This window comes from Paramisgurnus dabryanus, chromosome 12, assembly GCF_030506205.2.
Source record: "Paramisgurnus dabryanus chromosome 12, PD_genome_1.1, whole genome shotgun sequence".
In the NCBI taxonomy this organism is placed as follows: Eukaryota; Metazoa; Chordata; class Actinopteri; order Cypriniformes; family Cobitidae; genus Paramisgurnus; species Paramisgurnus dabryanus.
In genome coordinates, this window is record NC_133348.1 from 6585731 (window position 1) to 6609576 (window position 23846).

Sequence of the window (23846 nt, forward strand, 5' to 3'; positions counted from 1 at the left end):
TAACGGGCACCTATTTCATTGCTAAAAAAAAAATTAATTTTTTGTATTTGGTATAATACAATATGTGTTCACGTGGTTTATGGTTAAAAAACATTATTTTCCACATACCGAACATTTTTGTAGCCCATTTCACTCGCTTCCTGATTTAAAAAGCGCTGTGTCCCTGATTGGCCAGCTAGTCTTTACGTTGTGATTGGTCTGAATACCTCTGACGTCAGCCGAAAATGTGTCGCTCATTACCATGTTTGAAAGATTCGGTTGCTAACAGGAGTTAACTTACAGGCTGTAAGTCCGAAGCGGGAGGAATTATGATAATGTCGGTCTTGTCCACGTCACCAATCCCAGGAAGTAAACTGTTGCCTACATCCGCGTGTTTGTTGTATTTCAAGAAAAGAGATTTACGTTCGAGACGATAACTTGCGACATTGTTTACTTTGGGGTTTGTACCTTTTGCATATCGTTAATATGTACCAATACACACTTACACACTAAAGGAAATGTAAAATCGTGAATTGAATAATTGGTGCTCCTTAAGTCTTTGGGATTTTTAAAATGAGTAGAAAATGTTTCCCTTTAAATATCACTTATCACCCTCCTTGGGACAAAATATGGCCAAACCCAACAGTAGGATTTAAATAAATCTCCTAAATATCTATATTTGCTGCAATTGTGAGTTAAAAACATAAAAAATAAACACAATAAAAAAGAGTCAACCTTTGTTTATAGATACATTATAAGGTGAAGCCATTTTTGTCTCTAAAGAAGTTTGAAATGGTTATGCATGCTTTTGTAACTTCACGATTGGATTACTGCAACTCATTGTATATCGGCGCTCCTCAGTCATGCGTTTCACGTCTACAGTTGGTTCAAAATGCAGCGGCTCAGCTTCTTTATGGAAAGCGCAAACATGAGTCTATAACACCAGTTTTAATTTTATTTCATTGGCTGCCAGTCAAATATAAAATTGATTTTAAAATTGTACTGTTTGTCTGTAAATGTCTCCATAATCAGGTGATCTGTGAATCCCAATTCATATCAGGACTTCCTCAACTCTCTGTTTATAAGTCTACTCTTAAAACTTTTTTCCTCATTGGCATAAAATATTTTTTTGACTTGCTGTGCAATGACCCTTCATCTATATTACAGCGTGTGTTTTATTGTTTTATTGTTTATTGCCTTGTTTGTTTTGCATTTTCTGTACAGCACTTTGGTCGAATCTGGTTGTTTTAAATGTGTTATATAAATAAACATTGTACTGTATTGGATTGTATAAGTTGGGTTAATGGTTTCAAAAAATTCATAATGTAGTGTGTAAGTGTTACACATAAAGATACTGGCCCTAAAACACGAAATCTGGTACAGTCCGACACATCAGCATTAAGTCAAATGACAAACAATCTTTCCCATCAAAAACACATTTCAGATTCAGTTATTTAAGTTATTTCACTTTCATACTTTCATACATAGCTAATGTAAAATGGAAATGTAATGCGTCTGATTTATAAGTGGGACACACAAATGCATTCAGGTACAACACAGTAATCATCCACAGATCTGGGAGGGTATGATGCAAGCTTTAAGCTCTGTCTGTGTATCATCATGGCAATTTTTCCAAAAAGATTTAATTTTATTTTCCCTTTGATCTACCTGGGATTTGATTCACGTCATTGGGGCGAAATTTATCATCACCTGATTATTAGAGAGTTTATGGGAACGAACTCTTAAAAGCACAAGAGAGACACTTGGTGATTCAAAAACAAGTTTGGGCAGCACATACACGTTTGGACACTAAAAACTATTACTGAATAATATAATTACAGAACATTATAAGATTTGTTTGCTGGCCAGAGGCCTACTTTCCCTCGCTAGCCTGTTAAAATGTTTATATCTCGAACTTCCTCTATGGCTCATTTCCCCGTTTAAGGTGCAGTTACCGTTCCACTATTTTCTCCACGTTTGAGAGCATAAAACTCTCTCAAATTACTCATGAAAAAGTTCAAATAAGTGCACCGAGTGGTTGGTGGCCAAAACATAACACCCGTTTTGTTGTTGTGACATTCATGATTACATTTAAAAGCACACTTCATTTATTTATCCATTTGGGAAAAGGATGAAATGAGCCTTACAGGAAATACTGAGTCTAGAGTAATGTAAACTGTGCTTTTATATATATATATATATATATATACACACATACATATATATATATATATATATATATATATATATACACATACATATATATATATATATATATATATATATATATATACACATACATATATATATATATATATATATACATATATATATATATACACATACATATATATACACATATATATATACACATACATATATATACACATATATATATACACATACATATACACATATATATATACACATACATATATATATACACATACATATATATACACATACATATATATACACATATATATATATATATATATATATATATATATATATATATACATATATATATATATATATATATATATATACATATATATACATATATATATATATATATATATATATATATATATATATATATATATACATATACATATACACATATATACATATACATATACATATACACATATATACATATACATATACACATATACATACATACATATATATACATATACATACATATATATATACATACTATATTCTAAATTGTTATATATTCAAAACTTTTGGTTATTGTTGCATGGTTATTCATTCTTCACCTAAAAAAAGTCTGATTGCAAATAGCAAACAATTCAACAAGACACATGTCAACAAACAAACACATACAAATTTATTTGTTCCTCTCTCTGTTTTTTTATGCATTAACACGTAAAGATTTGATCATTTTTAATAACAGTTATTAATATGCTAAAACATAAAATTTAATGTATTTAAAATAGATACTTGACGTTTCTGTTTTTTGGTTTTCCGTAGAATCTGGGTTTACTGTTGATGATGTTTGTTTTGAATACTGTGCAGCAGCACGGGTAAATTAACACGCTTTGATCACAACTTTCCACAAATCAGTCAGATATAACCAAACTATAGATGAAACACCGGCTGATACAAACAACTGAACCTAAACAAAGATCAAAAGGGCTAAAATGAAAGGAAAACGTCAATTAAACACTCTGGGCTGAAGCATAGTTTCATAAATATGTACAGCATGATATCACTTGGCTAAGTTTACATGCACAGAATTTTGTCAATCCGACTGAATTTAATCCGATTGAATATTATGACAATACAGTTTACGTGCACCCTAAACATTGCAATCTGATTAAGATGTTCGTTTACATGCACATTCTATATAATCTGAATTTAGCGGCTGTGCAAGCGCACAGGGTTGCCAGCTTCACATATCAAAACCATCCCTATGGACATTTAAAACTGGCCCAAATGCATCATAATGACTATTCACAGCTCAAATACCAATAACAAATGAAAGAAATCTTTTCATCTTTAACAGTTTAAAACAGTACCCCAAATCTGAACTTAAAAAGCAGAGGACTTGGCAACACTCACAGCATCTCTCATCGAGTTCATGCTTTATCTCTGGATAAATGTCAAAGTTGAATTGAAGAAAGTTGTTCTTAAGAAGTTTTCAGATATAGGCAATAAAAACACAATTTTCAAAATGCACAAAGCTGTTATTGCTTGATCTAGCCTCATGTTATGAAAGTACACATGAACGCTGCAGATTGTACAGCGCATGTACAGAGCATGAAACCATTACCTTAATAATACGTGCCATTGCCTTGCTATTGCATGTTTCTGTGACGAGATATGAGATAAATATAAGACGTGAACTTGAGCACAAATCTTTTGCACACGTGCACAATGTATTTTTGCATCTGATTGAGAAAATACTACGATTCACGCGTTTGCATGCATACTGTTCTCCTGATGATCACATCACAGATCGGACTACACCAACCCCTTCAATATGATCCAAATTTGCATCTGATCGACCTCAATCATATTGATTAAGGTGTTTACATGAAGGCTTTTGAATAAGATTGAGCCATCAATACGATTACAAATAGATTATTTGGTTGCATGCAAACTTAGCTAGTGGCTATGTTTACATGCACAAAATTTCATCCAGCTGACTGAATTTAATCCGATTGCAGGTTATGACAATACAGTTTACATGCAGCCTAAACATTGCAATCTGTTTAAAATGTTTGTTTACATTTACATTCTATATAATTTGAACCAAACGTTTGTACAAGCGCACAGCCAGGGTTGCCAGATTCATGTATCAAAACCATCCCAATGGACATTTAAAAGTAAATCAAAAGCATCCCAATGACTATTCCCAAATACCAATAACTAATGAATAACATAATTTCATATTTAACACGCAGAAAAAAATCAACTAGCCCAAATCTGAAGTCAGCAAAAAAGCAGAGAACTTGGCAACGCAGTGCACAGCATCTCTCGTCGAATTCATGGTTATCTCTGGATAAATGTACAAAATCAAAGTTGTTCTGTAGAAGTTTTCTGATATAGGCAAAGAAAACACAGTTTTTAAAAGACTATTTTATTGCTTTACGTAATGTTGTGAAAAACATGAAGGCTACAGAATGTACAGCACGTGACCCCATTACATTAATAATCTGTGTAGCCATTGCCATGCTACTGCATGTTTCCGTGAAAAGAATAAATATAAATATAAAACAGAAAACTTAAGCACAATCCTTCTGTGCATGTGTACAAGATATTTTTGCATCCGATTGAGAAAATACTACTATTCACGCGTTTACATGCATAATTTTTTTCTGATGATCAGATCACAGATCGGACTACGCCAACCCTTCTAATAGGATCGAAATTTGCATCTGATCGACCCCAATCGTATTGATTAAGGTGTTTACATGAAGGCTTTTCAATCCGATTGAGCCATCAATACGATTTGCATAAATGTACCTATTTTGGTGCATTAACGGATTCATCTAATATGTTTTGTCTGATGGAGTTACAACACTGTTCTGAGGAAAATTTGTGTTTTATTTAAATATCAACTACTCCTACACTGTTTATGACAAATAAAACAAAATGAGACTATTGCTAAAATACACTGAGTATGGAACTGTAAGATTAATGTATATTTGTATAGGTAAATATTTGTGTAAAAATTTTGAAAACTTGAATAACATTGACTTGGCACATCTGCCTAGTTTCTGACATTAAAAAAGAGACATGTTTGTGAGATTTCTGGGTCTTTTTTACAGTTTAATATCCGAGATGCCCTCCACAGTACTCTCACTGATGTCTAGGAGAAATAATTGAAATATTAAAGAGATATGTGATTTTTTGACTTGTAAGGTCTGACATCAAATAAAACTTTTCTACTTTTCGCAGGGTGGGTGATTTTCCATTATGACTCACAAACAGAACAAAAAACAAACGGATGAAAGAGGAGAGGAAGCCTCCGGACCATCTGGGTGGTGCTAAACATCTTTTCTAAGAGGATGTGGCTTATTCTCACACCTTTGCCCCCTTTTGTTTCAATCTGTGGTAAACCAGATGATTAAATAAATGCATTAGGGGCATGCTGCTTAAAATGTATTCGGGCCGTCTCTGTGTGTTTATGTGGACCAGAAAGAGTTTGTCCTAATATGACTGTAGCATATCCCTCACACACTCAGAGGATTAAACTTCATCTCAGAAATATTTCTGTGATACAAGTATTTAAGCGCACATGGTGATGGTGAACCAGGGTGACGAATAACTTCAATAAAATGCACAATTTCTAAATGGTACCAATAAATGCAGGCATGGTGGAAAAGCCAAAACAAATCAGTTGGATGGAATAAAAACAGGAAAAGGAAATTCAGCAGTTGGCAAACGTTGAGAACGCTGGAAGTTGCCACTTAAAAATTTACATGTCTGGATTAGTAAAAATAAAGTCTTGTCTTTACCCGGATTTTCCTGTTAATTTTTAATTACTTGACATGTTCTAAAGATGACGTTTGAAGTGAAAGTACTTCTCCAATCTCAGGTTTATACAGACAACAATTTCACACTTTAGCTTTAAAATTTAGCTCCACATAACCACTTTCTTTGATTGACATGCATGCACAAAGTCATAATCTGAATTTCACTAATTTTACTAATCTCAATCGTATTACTCTGGATACAGACAACGCACCAAATCTGTTTACCTTATTTTGATGTTTAAAAGACTTGAATGATGGTACTAGCATAGTTTGATAACATATACAGTGAATTTGTGTGGTTAATGTACCCATTAACGTTCTTATAGACAATGTAATGGCATTTGGTTCTAGGTGAACCCAACTGTTTATGATGGCGGCACCGATCGTAACGCTTTCTGGATGCAGTGAGCATCATATGAGGTCATTGCCAGCAAGAGGACAGGCTCACCTCACAAACGTTTCCAGACTGTGGAGGTTTTGTTGCCTTGTAAACATTCTTGTTGCAAAATCGCTCTAATTCTCCTGAAAATGATTTTGCCCAGTGACTGTACTTTGGTAAACACCCCTAGGCACCTGTCCTGTCCTTACGACCACACACATAGGGATGCGCCGTTGAGCAACTGAAAACATTTTATGATTTGAAGTTATATCAACAAATGTCGAATGTTTTTGTTCATTTAATTTATCAAATTAAGTAAGCAAATTCAACTTGTTTAATATTCAAGTCAAGTTATATTAACTCTTCACTAGCCAAAATTTTAAATAGTTGCACTTGCAGAGCCCGTTAATTAAATATAAAAATATTAATAAAAGCATCTTTCTCTGACACTTCCTTGCCTTCATACTGTCAACATGTCTGCTGCATTTATAAATCATGTGCTCCTCTTACTCTACACTGGTTTCTATCTAAAATCGCAGAAGGCTTCGTCCCCCGAATCGCCGAACCGCCTCGTCCCCCGAATCGCCGAACCGCCTCGTCCCCCGAATCGCCGAACCGCCTCGTCCCCCGAATCGCCGAACCGCCTCATCCCCCGAATCGCCGAACCGCCTCGTCCCCCGAATCGCCGAACCGCCTCGTCCCCCGAATCGCCGAACCGCCTCGTCCCCCGAATCGCCTCGCACCCCGAATCACCGAACCACCTCGGCCCCCCGAATCGTCGAACCACCTCCCCCCCCCCCGAATCGCCGAACCGCCTCATCCCCCAAATCGCCGAACCGCCTCGCACCCCGAATCGCCGAACCACCTTGCCCCCCGAATCACCGAACCGCCTTGTTCCCCGAATCACAGATCTGCATCGTCCCACGAATCGCTGAACCACCATCGTCCCCCGAACCTCCTCGTCCCCAGATCCTCCTCTTCCCCCGAATCACCCAACCGCCTTATCCCCCGAACCTCCTCATCCCCCGAACCGCCTCGTCCCCCGAATCGCCGAACCTCCTCGTCCCCTGAATCGCCTCGTCCCCCGAATCTCCTCGTCCCCAAATCGCCTTGCCCCCCAAATCGCAGAACCGCCTTGGCCGCCAAACTGCTTCTAACTGCCCCGTCCCCCAAATCGCCTCGCACCCCGAATCGTTGAACCACCTCGCCCCCCGAATCGCCTCGTCCCCCGAATCACAGAACCGCCTTGGCCGCCGAACCGCTTCTAACTGCCTCGTCCCCCAAATCACTGAACCGCCTCGTCCCTCGAATCACCGAACCGCCTTGTCCCCCGAATCACAGATCTGCATCATCCCCCGAACCTCCTTGTCCCCAGATCCTCCTCTTCCCCATGAATCACCCAAACCGCCTTATCCCCCGAACCTCCTCATCCCCCGAAACCACCTCATCCCCCGAATCGCCAAACCTCCTCGTCCCCCGAATCTCCTCGTCCCCAAATCGCCTCGCCCCCCAAATCGCAGAATCGCCTTGGCCGGCAAACTGCTTCTAACTGCCTCGTCCCCGAAATTGCCGCACCGCCTCGTCCCCCGAATTGCCTCACCCCCCGAATCGCCGAACCACCTCACCCCCCGAATCGCCGAACCGCCTTTTCCGCCCAATCACCTTGTCCCCCGAAATCGCCGAACCGCCTCGTCACTCGAATCACCGAACCCCCTTGTCCCCAGAATCGCCGATCTGCATGGTCCTCCGAATTGCTGAACCGCCATCGTGCCCGAACATTCTCGTCCCCAGATCGTCCTCTTCCCCCGAATCACCCAACCGCCCTATCCCCTAACCTCCTCATCCCCCGAACTGCCTCGTCCCCCGAATCGCCGGAGCTCCTCGTCCCCTGAACCGCCTTGGCAGCAAACCACTTCTAAATGCCTTGGCCGCTAAACCGCCTCATCCCCTGAATCACCGAACCGCCTTGGCAGCCGAACTGCTTCAAATCGTCTCGGCTGTCAAAACGCCTCGACCGCAGAAACGCTCCTGTTGTTTAATCGCCAAATCAATTCAGTTGCCGAATTGCTATATTTTTTTAATTAATGTGCGCAGTGAACTCTGTTGCCATGAAACTCCTGCTGGCACTATTCATATTCGCTCCCACCTCTCCTCTATGGTAGGTGCAAAAGCATCTGTAGACCATTGCCGAATGGCTGAAACGCCTCGGCCACCGCATCACCGAATCGCCTCGGCCCCAAATGCCTTGTATGCCAAACCGCTATATCTTTTGAATTAAAGTGAACAGTGATTTCTGTTGCCATGAAACTCATGCTGGCACCATTCATTTCATATTCGCTCCTGGCTGTCCTTGCCTGCCAGTATGGTGGCGTAAACAGAATGGATCACGTGAAGTCCGGACCTCTATAGTATGTGCAAAAGCACCTGTAGACCTAAAACAAGACTAAAACAAGTGTTGTGATCAAGGACCAATAAATATAATTGAACATCTAGTCATTATTCACAAACCCTTATGTTGTTTAAAACCTGTAATTACATTTCTTGCAGTCTATAAAAGAAAGTCAGTCAGTTTGGGATTTGCAAGAGGGTGAGTAAATAATCATAGGGAGATTTCCTTTAAGACATTTTCTCAAAAAAGAAACCATGACTCATCATCTTCAATCGCCCTGATCCCGGATGTTTCTCATTCTCTAGTAAAAAAGCTCTAGTTTCCAAGGATAATCATCAGGGATTGAAATGAAATTCTCTCTTACTGTACATCAACACCCACATGCGCCTACACGCAACAATGACGTCAACGCTTCTGCGCTGCTGCTTTCAAATGCTGAATAATCTGTGTGCATTCATGCACTCAACCTTGACAAGAAGACACATTTGATTTTCATACTCACGCATATATAAAGGAGGTTAATTTTAAACATGGACATAGAGACTCTGTGCCCACTGTCAGAGTTGAAAACAAGCAAATAAAATAACATCATTGTAAGAAGCAAGAAAAGCACAGAAGTGGTCACTGTTTGAAAGAGGACCCAAGATGTGTAGTGAAATGCCAGATTTAGAAATGAAGGTTAACAACAAAGCGTTGTATGTTATTTGAAACTTTAAATCTGACTCAGTATTAATCCACTATCATTAGCTTTCTTTACATTGCACTGTGACTGTCAATAAAATCACTGTATTTAAATAGTGAAAATCATATGCAAACGGGATGGCTGCATTACAAACGCTTGCTTTTGTTTGCTTTGATAGAGTCAATCTTGTGGCTTTAAATCTATTTGTATTACTGCTATAAAATGCTTGTTTAACAAAGCTCAGGAGAAAAAAATATGTGGCAATCCTATAAAGGAAGATTTTATTTAATAGACGTTTAATTATGTCCATGCTGAAATAGTCATTAGGATTATGATGGAAAAACAATGTATTACATTTGGTTTGTAGGTCAATCCGTTCATTGATCCGTAATGTTTCAGCATCTAAAGTCATCTGGAACAAAATCTGAGTTTATTCAATTATTAACTGTAATGGGGTGTACACACCAGAAGCGAATTTAACTATTTTGCATGAGTAGATTTTATATGAAGTAGTGTTGGGCAAAGATTAATCGCGATTAATCGCTTACGAAATAAAAGTGATTTTTTTGCATAATATATGAGTTTGTGCTGTGTGTAATTATTATGCATATTCAACCACACACACATCCATATATTGATTTCAGAATAGTTTTATTAATATATATTTTTATTTATTTATATATAATATAGAATATATAAAAATATAAATATGTAAATGTTTCTTAAACATATACATGAATGTGTGTGTATTTATATACACATAATAATTACACACTCCTACTGTATAATATGCCAAAAATCACTTTTTTTGTATGCGATTAATCGCGATTAATCTTTCCCCAGCACTAATACGAAGTTAATGCAAAGACGCGAATAGACGCAAATTTGTAATGGGCGATACGAATGATGCAAATTAGGTGGCATAATTGCACAACTTGAAAATATTCTCACATGCGAAAAAATTTGCATGACGTAAAGTTAAATCCCGCGAGTAATCTAAAGCGAGGAACGTTATGCTTCGCCTTTGGAGTGATTCATTATGATTTCTTTCTGGTTTTGCCGTCTTTTCAGTGTCATCTGTTTGTTTTAAAGCTTGTTTTTGCCAAATAGACTAATAAACAATGTAGATTAATGTTTTATTGGTATACTTGTTTTTTTTAACAAAAGACTTTTCAGATTGGTATGCCTTGGGCAAACCTTGCTGTTTCTTCAGCCTTGGCAATTTGAAAAAAGGTTATTTCTTTACTTCAATTCTACTGCAAGCCAGTTTCTTTATCGGGTTATTTGTCTTTATTACTTTGGAGGTCTCACGACTCTATCCAACAATCCGTGACCCAGTTTCGGTTGAGAAACCCCGGTCCCTAAAGCAGGTACACGAGGAGGAGTGCAGATGTTTTATGCTGCATATTCGAAGAAAATCTCTAAGCACTTGCATTTTGACAACAGTTTTTGTTGTATTCATACCCACAGTATAGTTGGATTAAACCTGCAACTTGCATTCACACACTACCTTCGTATCCATTGGGCTACTGATATCCAACAATCCTTTAGCCCATCATTAGTTGAATTTACTCAGAAACTCTCATTTTTATGTTATTTTAACAAAAATTTAATTTTGTTAAAGGGACACTCCACTATTTTTGAAAATATGCTCATTTTTCAGCTCCCCTAGAGATAAACATTTGATTTTTACCATTTTTGAATATATTCAGCTGATCTCCGGGTCTGGCAGTAGCACTTTTAGCATAGCTTAGCATAATCCATTAAAACTGATTAGACCATTAGCATTGCGCTAAAAAATAACCAAAGAGTTTCAATATTTTTCCTATTTAAAACTTGACTCTTCTGTAGTTATTTCATGCACTTAGACCGTCAGAAAATTAAAAGTTGCGATTTTCTAGGCAGATATGGCAAGGACTATACTCTTATTCTGGCGTTATAATCAAGGACTTTGCTGCCTTAACATGGCTGCAGCAGGCGAAGTGATATTACGCTGCAGCTGAAAATAGTCCCCTTAGTAACTTTCAATGGCAGGGGACTATTTTCAAGTCAAGTTTGGGCTATGAAGTTTTAAATAGGAAAAATATCCAAACTCTTTGGTTATATTTTAGCGCAATGCTAATGGTCTAATCAGATTCAATAGATTTTGCTAAGCTATGCTAAAAGTACACGAGACCCGAATGGATGAATGGATTCCAAAATGATAAAAATCTAATGTTTAACTCTACGGGAGCTGAAAAATTTGCATATTTTCAAAAAAAGTGGATTGTCCCTTTAAATCTACTAAGGCACATACTACTTTTTTTACAATATTTTCTTTATTAGCAGACAATCACAACATTCAGTCTCAAGCTTTTAGTGGACCAGGCATCAGACTCAGTCCTGGTCTTCGCCCTCATGCCCAAACTGATCATACCCCCCTCTCGAGACACAACCTGAGCCACGAAATCTCAATCGGCTTGCAAATGGAAAACAGCCAAAATCAATGACCTGGAAAAACAAGTGGCGGCTAATTAAAGTGGAAAGGACAGTCAATGGCAGAGAACATCAACACCTCACATTGGCCTCAATGTGACAATGTGATCTATACGGTCCATCCAAAAAACAGACGAGGGAGAACGAACATAAATGCGGCTCACATGCAACAAACTTTAGGGGACTCACGCTGAGCAAACCTTCAATGGCTCATCTAAGTCCTCTGGTATATGTAAAGTTATTATTCAAACTGTTCATGCTGATTTCCCTCCTCCGGCTATTATAAGCAACTTCTGAAATTCGAGTCCACTGAGGGTGCAACTCGTTCCCTTTGATCCTTTCGGTTTGCATTTGTGATGGTGCAATTAAATGTGTTGTTCCCAAGAAAAGTCGCTTTGGATAAAAGCATCAGCCAAATGCATGAATGTAATGTTAGCTCAAACTGACAACTAAAGCCGAGGGATGCAATTCATATTTAATGTGTAAATACTTTCTTCAATACCAGCTTAATGTGAAGACGGCTGCTACCAAAACATTGCCCTCTTTATCCCAACCTATATGAAAAAGTAACATTGGCTCGACCACTGGCGTGGGTACCTGTTTGCTACCAAAAGCTGAACTGTGAAGCATTTGAGGGAAATTATTTTTGCAATTCTGTGCAATGGTGCTAAAATTACAAACTTTCCATAAAAAAAATCTATGAAAAACCTATTTGTCAAAAGTGAACAGACCCAGGTAAGCTAAAAAGCAGAGCAACACTCGCCACAAATCTGGTTAATGTTTAATTTTCTAGCAGTGAAAATAAAAGCTTTACTCAGAGTATTGTGGATTGCATGCCCTTATCTGTAAACTGCTGAAAGAGGGATAGTAAAGCACACGGGAGGTAAAGAACGGAGGTGCACAGAGTTTTTATAGCTCAGTAGCAATCCTAAAATGTTTACCTTCTGAAGGCTGGTAGGATTAAGTTGTGTCTTATCAATTATTTTTATGGCCACCTGCAGGAAAAAGAGAAGAGAAAAAACAAATTTTACTGCCTGGAATCCAGTTATTGGGGTCCGGCACAAAGCCAGTAAAAGACCATCAGTGTGATGATGAAGAGAGAGACAGAGAGAGAAAGAGGGAGAGGGAACATCCCGAACAAAAATATATCTGGGTCATTCTCACCACAATTCTCAGAACTGTAATGCTCTGTATCTGTTGCATTCGATTAAATTTGCTTATTTGAGTCATAAAGCGATACTTGTACTGCGTTAAAGTAATGAGAATGAGATTTTTATCACATTGATAAGTGGAAAATATGCTGAATCATACAAATGTTGTCAACATGCAAAAATTATCTCCACAGTATGAAAAAATGTCTTAAAGGCGGGGTGCAAGATCTCTGAAAGCAAATGTTGATATTTGAGATCACCTAAAGAAACACACCCCAACCCAATAGAATCTGGACCTTCTTTTGATAGACCCGCCCCACACATACGCAACCCAGGAAGCGATGTTGGTTAGTAGACACGCCTCTTACTGATTGGCTACAAGTGTGTTTTGGTACTCGGCCTAAAACTCGTCTTTTCCAAAGTGTTTTTCAAAAATCATCCACCCCGCCTTTAACTTTTGCTTCTGACCCGTGGTGAGAAACCTCTTCAATAACTCAATAATATGGATTTGTTGTAATGAACTAAATGTTTTCCACTAAAGCTCACCTCTCGTCCTGTGAGAATGTGTCGTGCCAGTTTGACCTTGGCAAAGTTGCCCTTGCCGATGGTTTTGAGCAGCCGATAGTTGCCGACGTGCGGCTGTTCGTCGGCACAGGAGGCGATGGAGTTTCGGCACCGGGCACCTGACCGCCCGGGACGGGACGATACTTCATTTCGCCCATCTGTATGTGATGTGTGCTGTAGAAACAAGAACAAAGGGGGTACATTTAAATTGTGATGTTCAAAAATCACTTTTGAGAATGAAAAGTGGCACTGTTATGGTGGCGTGCCAGGCAAATAAAAACAGGGAATGTCAAATGCTGTCCGAATAAATAAAGATTTTTGAACCCGGCGACCCTCAAATGTGAGCTTCACCGGGGACATCTCTTCATTTCCTGCATACAAGGATATAGTTCAGTGAACTGTGCCAGTCAAAGCGTTATAGGTCTCATCTGTTTGTGCTCCAGGGAGGGAGACACGTGAATCGTGTAATCTGCCCAAAATGTTTCCCGGATTTCTGCTTCGACTTCCTCTTTCAAGCAAAAATACAAGAGCTGAATCCTTTCAAATAGAGCGTTGTGCTTTACAAAATAAATTTATTCATTGAATTGATATGACAAAGTCTTTTTGACTGTCATAATTTGGTGCTCACTCAGGTACCTGGGCCTTTGCCGAAATGGACAAAACCTATCCTTTCTGTAGCTGTCTTAGAATTTATAAGAATGTTAAGTTTTTAGAGGTGGACATGCACAAAATTAGTGATTATCTATCGAAAATCAGCTTATTATAGAAACCTGTTTTAAGGCAAATCAATTAACCGGCTACAAGTAAAACTGCTTACATGGAATCTGGATATTTGTCAGGTTCCTTGCAGGCAGTGAAATCACCGCTTATAGTCCGCCTACACTGTAAAAAAGTTAAAGCTGGAAATTAAAAAAATATATATATATAATTTAATTGTAACGGCTATAAATTCACTCTAAGTTAAGTTTTAAGTTGTAAATGTTGAAATATTTTAGGTGTTTCTAATTGAAGTAATTTTTATACGTTTTTTCACTTTAAAATTTTCACTTAAAATGCAAGTTTATTTTTTATGTTACTAATTAAGCTAAGTTTTGGAACTCATTCCCCACCAGCCATTTTTTGAAAAGTTGCCTGCTAGCATTTTTTGTAATTTTCACAATAGGTTCACAAAATGCATTCCAGAAAAATTTTCTTCAAAAAATATATTAACATACAAATATATCAAATGAAAGAACAGACCCTCTGCTTTCAAACAAACAATAAATAAACAAAACGGAAAAAAAAAAACATTTTATCCTACCTATATTTTTTCTCTTAAATATTGGTTTTTTTTAGCAAAAAGCTGAAATAATTGCATTTATGTGAAGAAATGTTGTTAGAGATCAGATTCAGAACGATTATCAAAACATACACAGAGTTTAAAATGAGTAAATAACGTTTTGGCTAAGTAGAGCAGCTTTACTTTTTGATTTTTAGTCGTTTCGAAATGCCAATTGTCAAAAATTATTTTGTCATCTCATTTATGCAGAACCTGTAAATGTTTTAAATTTCACAGTTTCAATATTTTTCCTATTAAAACGTGACTCTTTTGTAGTTACATCGTGTACTAAGACTGACGGAAAATTAAAAGTTGCAATTTTTAGGCCGATATGGGTGGGAACTATACTCTCATTCCGGCGTAATAAATAAGGACTTTGCTGCTGTAGTGATATAATGCACTGCCCAAAAATAGTCCCCTTGGTTACTTTCAATAGCAGGGGACTACTTTTGGGCAGTGTGTAATATCATTGCGCCTCCTGCAGCCATGTTACAGCAGTAAAGTCCTTGATTATTACTCCAGAATGAGCAGGGTTTCCCGCAGAAAATGTGTTAGTCAAGGTGGTAGAGTTGGGCGGGTGGGCGGGGCCAAGGGCGTGGCAATCAAAGGGGCAGGGCCCGGCGTATGCATCATGATTAAAATGCGCGTACGCGCTTTTCTCCGAGATGAACTTGACGGCCTTTTGTTAGTTATGGCGGTAGGGTTTCCATGCTTAGGCGGGCTGCCTTAACTGAAATATGCTGCGGGAAACCCTGATGAGAGTATAGTTCCCACCCATATTGGCCTAAAAAAAAAAAATCGCAACTTTTAATTTTCTGACAGATAGAAACTCTTTAGATATTTTTAAGCGCGATGCTAATGGTCTAATCAGATTCAATAGATTATGCTAAGCTATGCAAAAAGTGGTACCGCCAGACCCAGAGATCAGCTGAATGGATTCCAAAACGGTAAAAATCTAAAGTTTAACTTTAGGGGAGCTGGAAAATGAGCATATTTTCAAAAAAGTGGAATGTCCCTTTAACATCTTAAACGAAGTCTGGATTGTCATCGCTCATGAGAAAAATCCACCCAGCCACCTCACTACATCAATAACTCATAACTGTATCGGATGACTGATGATAATTAGGACCCACGGTTGTAGAAATCTATTAAACAACACGTCACTATCACTGAGCAAACAAAAGGCAAAGATGACAGCATGAGCTTGCACACTGTAGACTCATCTATCACATGCTTTCAAACAGCATGCAGGTCCATCTGGAACAGAGGAACTTAAATTAGCTCACGAAAGCTCAAACGGATATCTTAATAATAATATCTGATGCCGAGAAACACTGAGAGCGGCACGCATGCCGGCTGGAGAAAGTGAAATCAAGATCTCTCAATAAAGGCTGTAGGAAATGAACTATGACGTTGCTGAAGATTTAAAAATATCTGGGAGACAGATCAACAAGATGTTGCCTGACTCACGCTGGTCAGGAGAAGGGAACCAAAGGTTGTTAAAATGTGCTTCAAGATTCCTCAAGTTTGTAGTCTATAAGGATGCTTCATTCGGATAAGAACATCATCAAGTGTAGACAAATAGTATAAATATTATTAACAATGACGACTCAGTTTTATAACTATATAAATTGTGGAAAATGTAATGCTCAGTATGGCCTTTAAGGTTCAAAAGCACCATCAACACATGAAACCCTCATGAAGCAGCACTAACAATCATGCCAATATGGATTTAGCATCATATAGTGATGAATCATGAATCACATAGTCATTCAATCCATTAAAAATTCAGCTTTAGGTCAAAATCAATAATCTTTTAGCAATCCTACCACAAAGTAACAGAGTATGTATTACATCTGCCAAGACCAGAATGGCTTCAAATATCTAAAGTATGCATGGGTTTAAAAGTTTGAGACCACTAGAAAAAAGGCTTCACACATGATATTTCTTTACATTAATTAATAATAATTACTATTATTAATAATTATAAATTATATTACTAGCACTTAAGTTAAATTTATGTATTTGAGAGTCTTAATATTTGGTACATTCCCTTGCTTTAAAGGGGACATATCATGAAAATCTGGCTTTTATCAAGTGCTATAATTGGGTCCCCAGTGCTTCTATCAACCTAGAAAATGTGATAAAGATCAACTTAGTTTTGGTAAACCATTCTCTGCAAGCATGTGAAAAAATAGGTCACTGAAATTTGGCTCCCCTTGTGATGTCAGAAGGGGATAATAGCGGATAATATAATCAGCTCATTTGCATTTAAAAGGACACACCCAGAAACACCAAATTTTTGCTCACACCTACAAAGTGGCAGTTTTAACATGCATGATATTTTATCTATATGGTAGTTTGAGCTAAAACTTCACATACGTACTCTGGGGACACCAAAGATTTATTTGACATCTTAAAAAAGTCTTTAAAAAAAAATGCTGTCCCTTTAAAGACAGCATTAGCTGAAGCAGGCATAATACCTCTGTCCCAGCATGCTATGAGTCTAAAAATCATCTATGTTCATCAATGGTTACTATTCAAATATCCAAGCGGTAGTGATAACAGGAATTAAAGATGGTGAAGACAATTACAGGAACACATAACAAACAAGTTCCTAATACTACTGACTCAATATCAGTTCCCAAATGTCAGTGCCCATTAGAAGTTTTTTCATTTCTGCCGCAAAAAGTGCCTGATTTTGTGGCGGCTTTATTCAAATTTTGTGAAAACTGCTGGGATTTTTGTGTGTTTTTGGTAAAAAACTAAACACTTCATTGAATTGGCAAGCACATGATTCTACTTTCAAACTACTACACCTTTTCTTAAACACAAAATTCAAGAAAAATTTGCTAACCCAATTGGCAGATTTTTTTGCTTGTTTTATGCACAAAATCAGGTAAATTTGATATTTTTGGTCTAAAAACTAGACTTATTTTCTTGGGTCGTTTTGTTCAACAAGAAAAAGCATCTTAATTTAAGAATTTTTAGATATTTTTACTGAAAACAAGACAAAAATACATGTTTAGAATTTTTTTTCTTGAAAATCATTTTTTGCAGTGTACGGGCCCTATCTTGCACCCAGCGCAATTGACTTTGTCAGTGACGCATGTATCATTCATATTTTGCACCGGCGCACAGCGGGTTTTTCCCTCCACAGACGCACGTCGGCAAACTAGGGAATGAACTTGCGCTCCCTGGGCGGTTCAGCGCAAAAAAAGAGGCGTGTTCCGGCGCAAACCATCCCTGATGCTATTTTGCGGTTTCAAAAAACAATTGCGCCACTGACCAGAAAAAAAAAGTTTACAGTCAGTGGCGAGTTGCGCGTTGTTCATTATGCTATTTTAAGGGCGCATGCTTGACCATAATGTATAGCGTGCACAACGCGCATACACTTTGCATCTAATCTACACAGATGCAACAGTTATTTTTGCAAATCATAAATTGTTACACTAAAAAATATTAATACACGAGATAAGGGAAATCATTGTGGTGAGCATTGTGCTGATAGTTTTTATTTATTGTGTGGCTGCGTTAAAAAATTCTCATGCAAATAACGATTAAAATATTTTCATAAGTTTGTTGTGTGGCTGTATTGCGTTTATTTTATGTAAATAATAATTAAAATGTTTTCATAAGAAACCTTAATGTATATGAACTTGATTTGTGAGAGTACTTTGGGGTTGGACCTTGCTTGCGTTTCTTGGGCATGATTTCAAAGCCCCCAAACCCTTTCAGCGGTGAGGGTGGGCGCAGCGATGTCCTCTGCTGGCGTCAGATCCTGTGTAGAGGCAGATCCACCTCCCGTTACACGGCGTGCCCGATTTATGCTGGCAAGCTTGGGATTCCCCCGTCTCCTGACATCATTGTAGCGCTTGGCGCAACGATGCTGCCAGCTGATGAGACTGTGGCTATTTCCTCTCACGCCTGTTTAACCTACGCTGATTTGGGCGGGTTTCTCCTATCCCCATACAAAACAACTTCTCTGTCTTTGACTGCTCTTACAAGAACGTCGGTCTCCTCGGCTGTGAACCGCTCCTGGCGTGCGCCTGGTAAATCCCTCATAATAATAGCAACACGCCATGGAACTTGTGCCCTTGCGTTTAAAGGGAATGTTGGATAGTGTTCTGATTGGTTTATTTGACGTTACGCCCAAACCACACCTATGAATAATGAACCTACTTCAGACCAACCCCTTATTGATTTGCGCCCGGCGCAAGAGTTATTTCTCACGCCGGGAAAATAGCAACATCGCCCAAGATCCGCCCACAAACTCACTTGCGCGTTGCGCTTCGCACCTGCGTTTCAGATCGTTAAAATAGGGCCCTACATCTGAAAACTTCTTAAGATCAACTTTATCCAACTCAGTTTTAACTTTTATCCAGGGATAAAGCGTGAACTCCATGAGAGATGTTGCCCGCAGCGTAGCCAAGTTGCCAAGTCCTCTGCTTTTTTCGAGTTTAGATTTGGCCGGCTGTTTAAACTGTTTCCATCAGTTCTGCAGGTTAAAGATTAAATGATTTTGTCGTATTAAATTCAGTCGGATTGACAGAATTTTGTGCAAGTAAACATAGCCAATGATATCAGTGCTGTGAGATATCCTTTGAAATGTGTGAAGTTTTTAAATGTTACCGATATCTTCCACCCTATAATTTATCTTGACTCATCTAAGCATTTTTGATCACCAAAACGAGTAATAGGGCATGTATTATTATCAACAACTACAATTGGCGAAGTAATTTGATAAATAACAATAAAGTAAATCGAGATTTAGATAAAATTTTGATAAATCTGCCAGATGATTAAATAAGTCTGATGTGTTTTTTTTTTTAAAGCAGGTGTTGACTCAACATTGACTACCTTTGTAAAGCCCAGACATGCTTTCTCTTATCAGGCCACTGTTTTCATTTCGATCTATAAAACATTAAAAGCTTAAATCCTAAATGCATAAAATCTCTAAAACTCCAGAGCTTATTTAACTGAAGCACATTTTATGTAGGACCCTGAGAGAGCCTTAAAAAGACTGTGTCCTAAATTCTTCCTCTAGGACAAGCTCATCTAGGACACGCAAGAGCACACAGTAATATTTCTTTATCATAACATACAAGCCAACTATAAAAACAATCGAGGTGATGATAAGATCTAGACGTTCGGCTTGGATTACCGCTTTATTCAAAGCATCATTCAGTCAATATCTATCTAATGTAGTCTTAGTGTCTGTTTTAATGCCTTTTAGGCTCATTTTAAAACCTACTACTATATACACAGTTCAGATTTGCCAGGAATGCTCAAAACCTGGAATCAAATCTTCCACAGTCAACAAATCTACTTGTTCTCCAAGAGGCTTTGCGTATAACAAAAGCCTAATTTCTGCATCCTAAATTGATTCAGTCTAATTCGAATGAATAATTAGCACTTACTATAGTTATGCGGTGCCTCTTGACGGAGTGGGAGCCCTTCATTTCTAGCACTGGCGATGTGAATGGCGTTGAAAGAAACAATCTGCCTGTTTTTGTGATGCTGACAGCTTATTGATCGCCTGGCACAAACCAAAGCTCAGTGGAGCGTGAAAACATTTCCGACACTTGTCGTCTGAGGTCCGAGGGGTGCAAATGAATGACTGGAGCTTTCTCTCTCTCTATCGCTCTCTCTGGGTACCTCAGTGGGGAATTTCGTCACTTAAGGACTAACCAGTGGTGAGACTGCATAATAAGGCAGGTAGAAGCTTACTTTTTTATCTGTAACTTTTTAATCTCCTTTCACAACTTTTCAACTTTTGAGGACCGATGCTGTCACTTTAACATTCTGTCCAACATTTCATTTTGTGCTCCATAAAAGTTTAAAGCAAGGAGAGTACAAAGTAAATAATAGAAATAGTGATAGGACAATATATTGAAGAGACCGATATATCGGCCGATATTTGTTTTTGTTTTTATAATCAGCATCGGCCGATACATTTTTTCAATCGGCCAGTACATTTCTCTATTACTTAAAGAAACACTCCACTTTTTTGAAAATATGCTCATTTTCCAGCTCCCATAGAGTTAAACATTTGATTTTTACAGTTTTGGAATCCATTCAGCTGATCTGGCGGTACCACTTTTAGCATAGCTTAGCATAATCCATTGAATCTGATTAGACCATTAGCACGGTGCTCAAGTATAACCAAAACGTTTAGAAATTTTTCCTATTTAAAACTTGATTATTCTGAATTTACATGGTGCACTAAGGCCGACGGAAAATTGAAAGTTGCGATTTTCTAGGCCGATAAGTCTACACTATATCTCATTCTGGCATAATCAAGAACTTTGCTGCCGTAACACGGCTGCAGGAGGCGCAATGATATTACGCACTGCCCGAAAATAGTCCCCTGCTATTGAAGTAACCAAGGGGACTACTTTCAGGCGCTGCATAATATCATTGCGCCTGCTGCAAAATGTGATGTTTGTAATAGAAAAGACACATTTTTCCCGCTTTATTGGGCTTAAACACATATATGCGTCAAAATTCCCGTCTTTGCAAGTATCCTCATAAACACGACCATTAAGAGAAAGTGAACAGCTAAAAGTGAAAACGCATGTGTAACAGTATATTGGATCCGGTCTTAAAGGGGAAGTTACCTAATTTTGCCCTTGTCTGTCACTCATGTTTATGAAACAGCATTAAGAGAAAATCTCTCACTGCTCTTGACCAAATCACTTTTCTACCTTATATTAAAAAAAATATACATACATACATACATAATTATTTATTAATATTCCTTTATCATTGACTGTTTATCTTTAGAGAGCTTGAGTTTTTTTTATGCTTGTAATAAGGTTTTTGTGAGAATTATGAACATTTCTATGGTATTAAAGATTCCAATAAAACCTAATCAAAACATAAAAAACTCTACCGTGATACATACCGTTATCATGATATAAAATGAATCCCATCGTGATAGAAGATTTTGGTCATATCGCCCACCCCTAGTTCAACACAATTAATCAAACAGTACCATAAGATGTCAGATCAACATTAATTATGTCTTGTAAATATGTTTTAAGTACTTTAAAGCAACACTATGTAGTTTTTTGACCTTTAAATAATGTCTCTAAAATTATTTCAGTGATAGAACAACTTTTAACTGGACAAATTGTACTGTTGCTGCAACCTGATCAGCCTCCTAGCTGCTACAAGCACACTCTGAAAGTGGTGGTGGAGGGTAGGAAACACAGCCCCGCCCCTCCCCCTGCCTGCAGAAGAGTGTCTGATACCAGGCACTGTTGCGCTTTTCAACCACATGGGGGAGCTGTAAGTCATTTTTACATGGAAACTACATAGTGTTGCTTTAAAAGGGTATATTTTTAAATGTTATGCATAACTAATGCTTTTAAGTGTCACCCATTTTCTGTTTGTCTCTTATATTACTGTGATAAAATTTGTGTTATATCGGCCATACAGCTTTCTTAATATCGGTATTGGCCATAAAAAAAACGTATTGGTCGACCTCTAGACAGAAATTTAAAAACTACAACAAAAGCTAAACTGCATTAAAGTGGACATCTGTTAAATAATATCACTGTAGTTAGGGCTGGAAATGGGAAGGTGGATGACCCCAAAGTGACAATTTTATCATAAACCACTTAACACTGTGTCGTTCTAAACCACCAAGTCATTCGATTGTCTTCAGAACACATTTTTTGATATTTTTGATAAAAACCGAGAGGCTTGGACTGTCCCATAGACTGCAGTTTGTTTCACATTTATTTCCCCCGAAAAGAATGAAGACATCGCTAAAAAGGTCCATGTGCCACCCGTAGTTCAATAATAATTAATAAGTAATTTGTGCATTTATACAGGCTGTTTAAAGGCAGGGTCCATGATCTCTGAAAGTCAATGTTGACATTTGAAATTAGGGCTGTCACGGTTATAAAATTTAGCTGACGGTTAATTGCCTAATAAATTGTGATGATTATGACAATTAATTGCCTTTTGGGGCTTTGACAATTATGACGATTAATTGTCTGTTTTATTGCTTTGACATTTAATTCTCATATTTTTTTGTTTGTTCATGAAATAATTTTTACACATTGTTTTGATTATTTAAATTAAATATTTTGTAAGGTTTACCTGGCAGTAAATATTAATAAACATAACACATATTTCAAAGTAATTATTTAATGAATATATCTTTCAAAAACTGAAAATTCTTCATAAGAAATAAACACAATAAAGTGTCAAAATGCAATCAAAATAAGCTGATTATACCAGTACAGTTTTACCTGGCAGTTAATACTGCTTATCAAAGTTTTGCAGCATTTCTTTAAATGCCGTTTTTCCACTGTATTGAATGGCTTTGCAATGCATCGCGTTACACTGTCAGTTAATGAGCGCCATCTGATACAGTCTCATTTATACATGTGCTGCAGCTCCCCCTTGTGTTTTTTTCAAAAAATGTGCAATCATTGCGGTGATCTGAAATCCTCGCAATGAGGTCAAACAATCGCGGTGAGATGATTATTTAATCATTGTGACAGTCCTATTTGAAATCACCTAAACAAACACACCCCTAAACAAATAGAATCTGGACCTTCTTTTGATAGATCCGCCCCACACATACGCAACGATGTCGGTAAGTAGACACGCCCCTTACTGCTGATTGGCTACAAGTGTGTTTTGGTAGTCAGCCTGACTCCCTTTTCCAAAGTGTTTTACAAAAATCACACACCCCGCCCTTAAGAATTGTTTACAGTGTTAGCATAATGACTTAAATAAAAAGGGAAAAAAATGTTGGTAACTATGTCAGCAGGTGCGTCAGCAGGATTCGCCGTAGTCTGCTCATAAACGTGCTTTAAACAACCAAGGAAGAGAACAAGTTATTGAATAAAATCATTTGTTTTGTTTTCTTTGCGCACA

General features: G+C 37.7%; 1 protein-coding gene across 6 annotated transcripts in view; it reads right to left on the minus strand.

Moving 5' to 3' along the window:
- mark3b (MAP/microtubule affinity-regulating kinase 3b) overlaps positions 1 to 23846 on the minus strand; it is a 66888-nt gene that overhangs the window by 40420 nt on the left and 2622 nt on the right. For 4 of the 6 annotated variants that reach the window (XM_065256320.2, XM_065256322.2, XM_065256324.2 and 1 more), the window contains exons 2-3: positions 13613 to 13804; positions 12857 to 12910 (exon numbers count right to left, since the gene is read on the minus strand). In XM_065256320.2, coding sequence (XP_065112392.1) covers positions 12857 to 12910; positions 13613 to 13804 — 246 coding nt within the window. Of the gene's footprint in view, positions 1 to 12856; positions 12911 to 13612; positions 13805 to 20368; positions 20516 to 23846 lie in introns of those variants that run through there. The other 2 variants (XM_065256321.2, XM_065256325.2) reach the window with 2 other exon arrangements.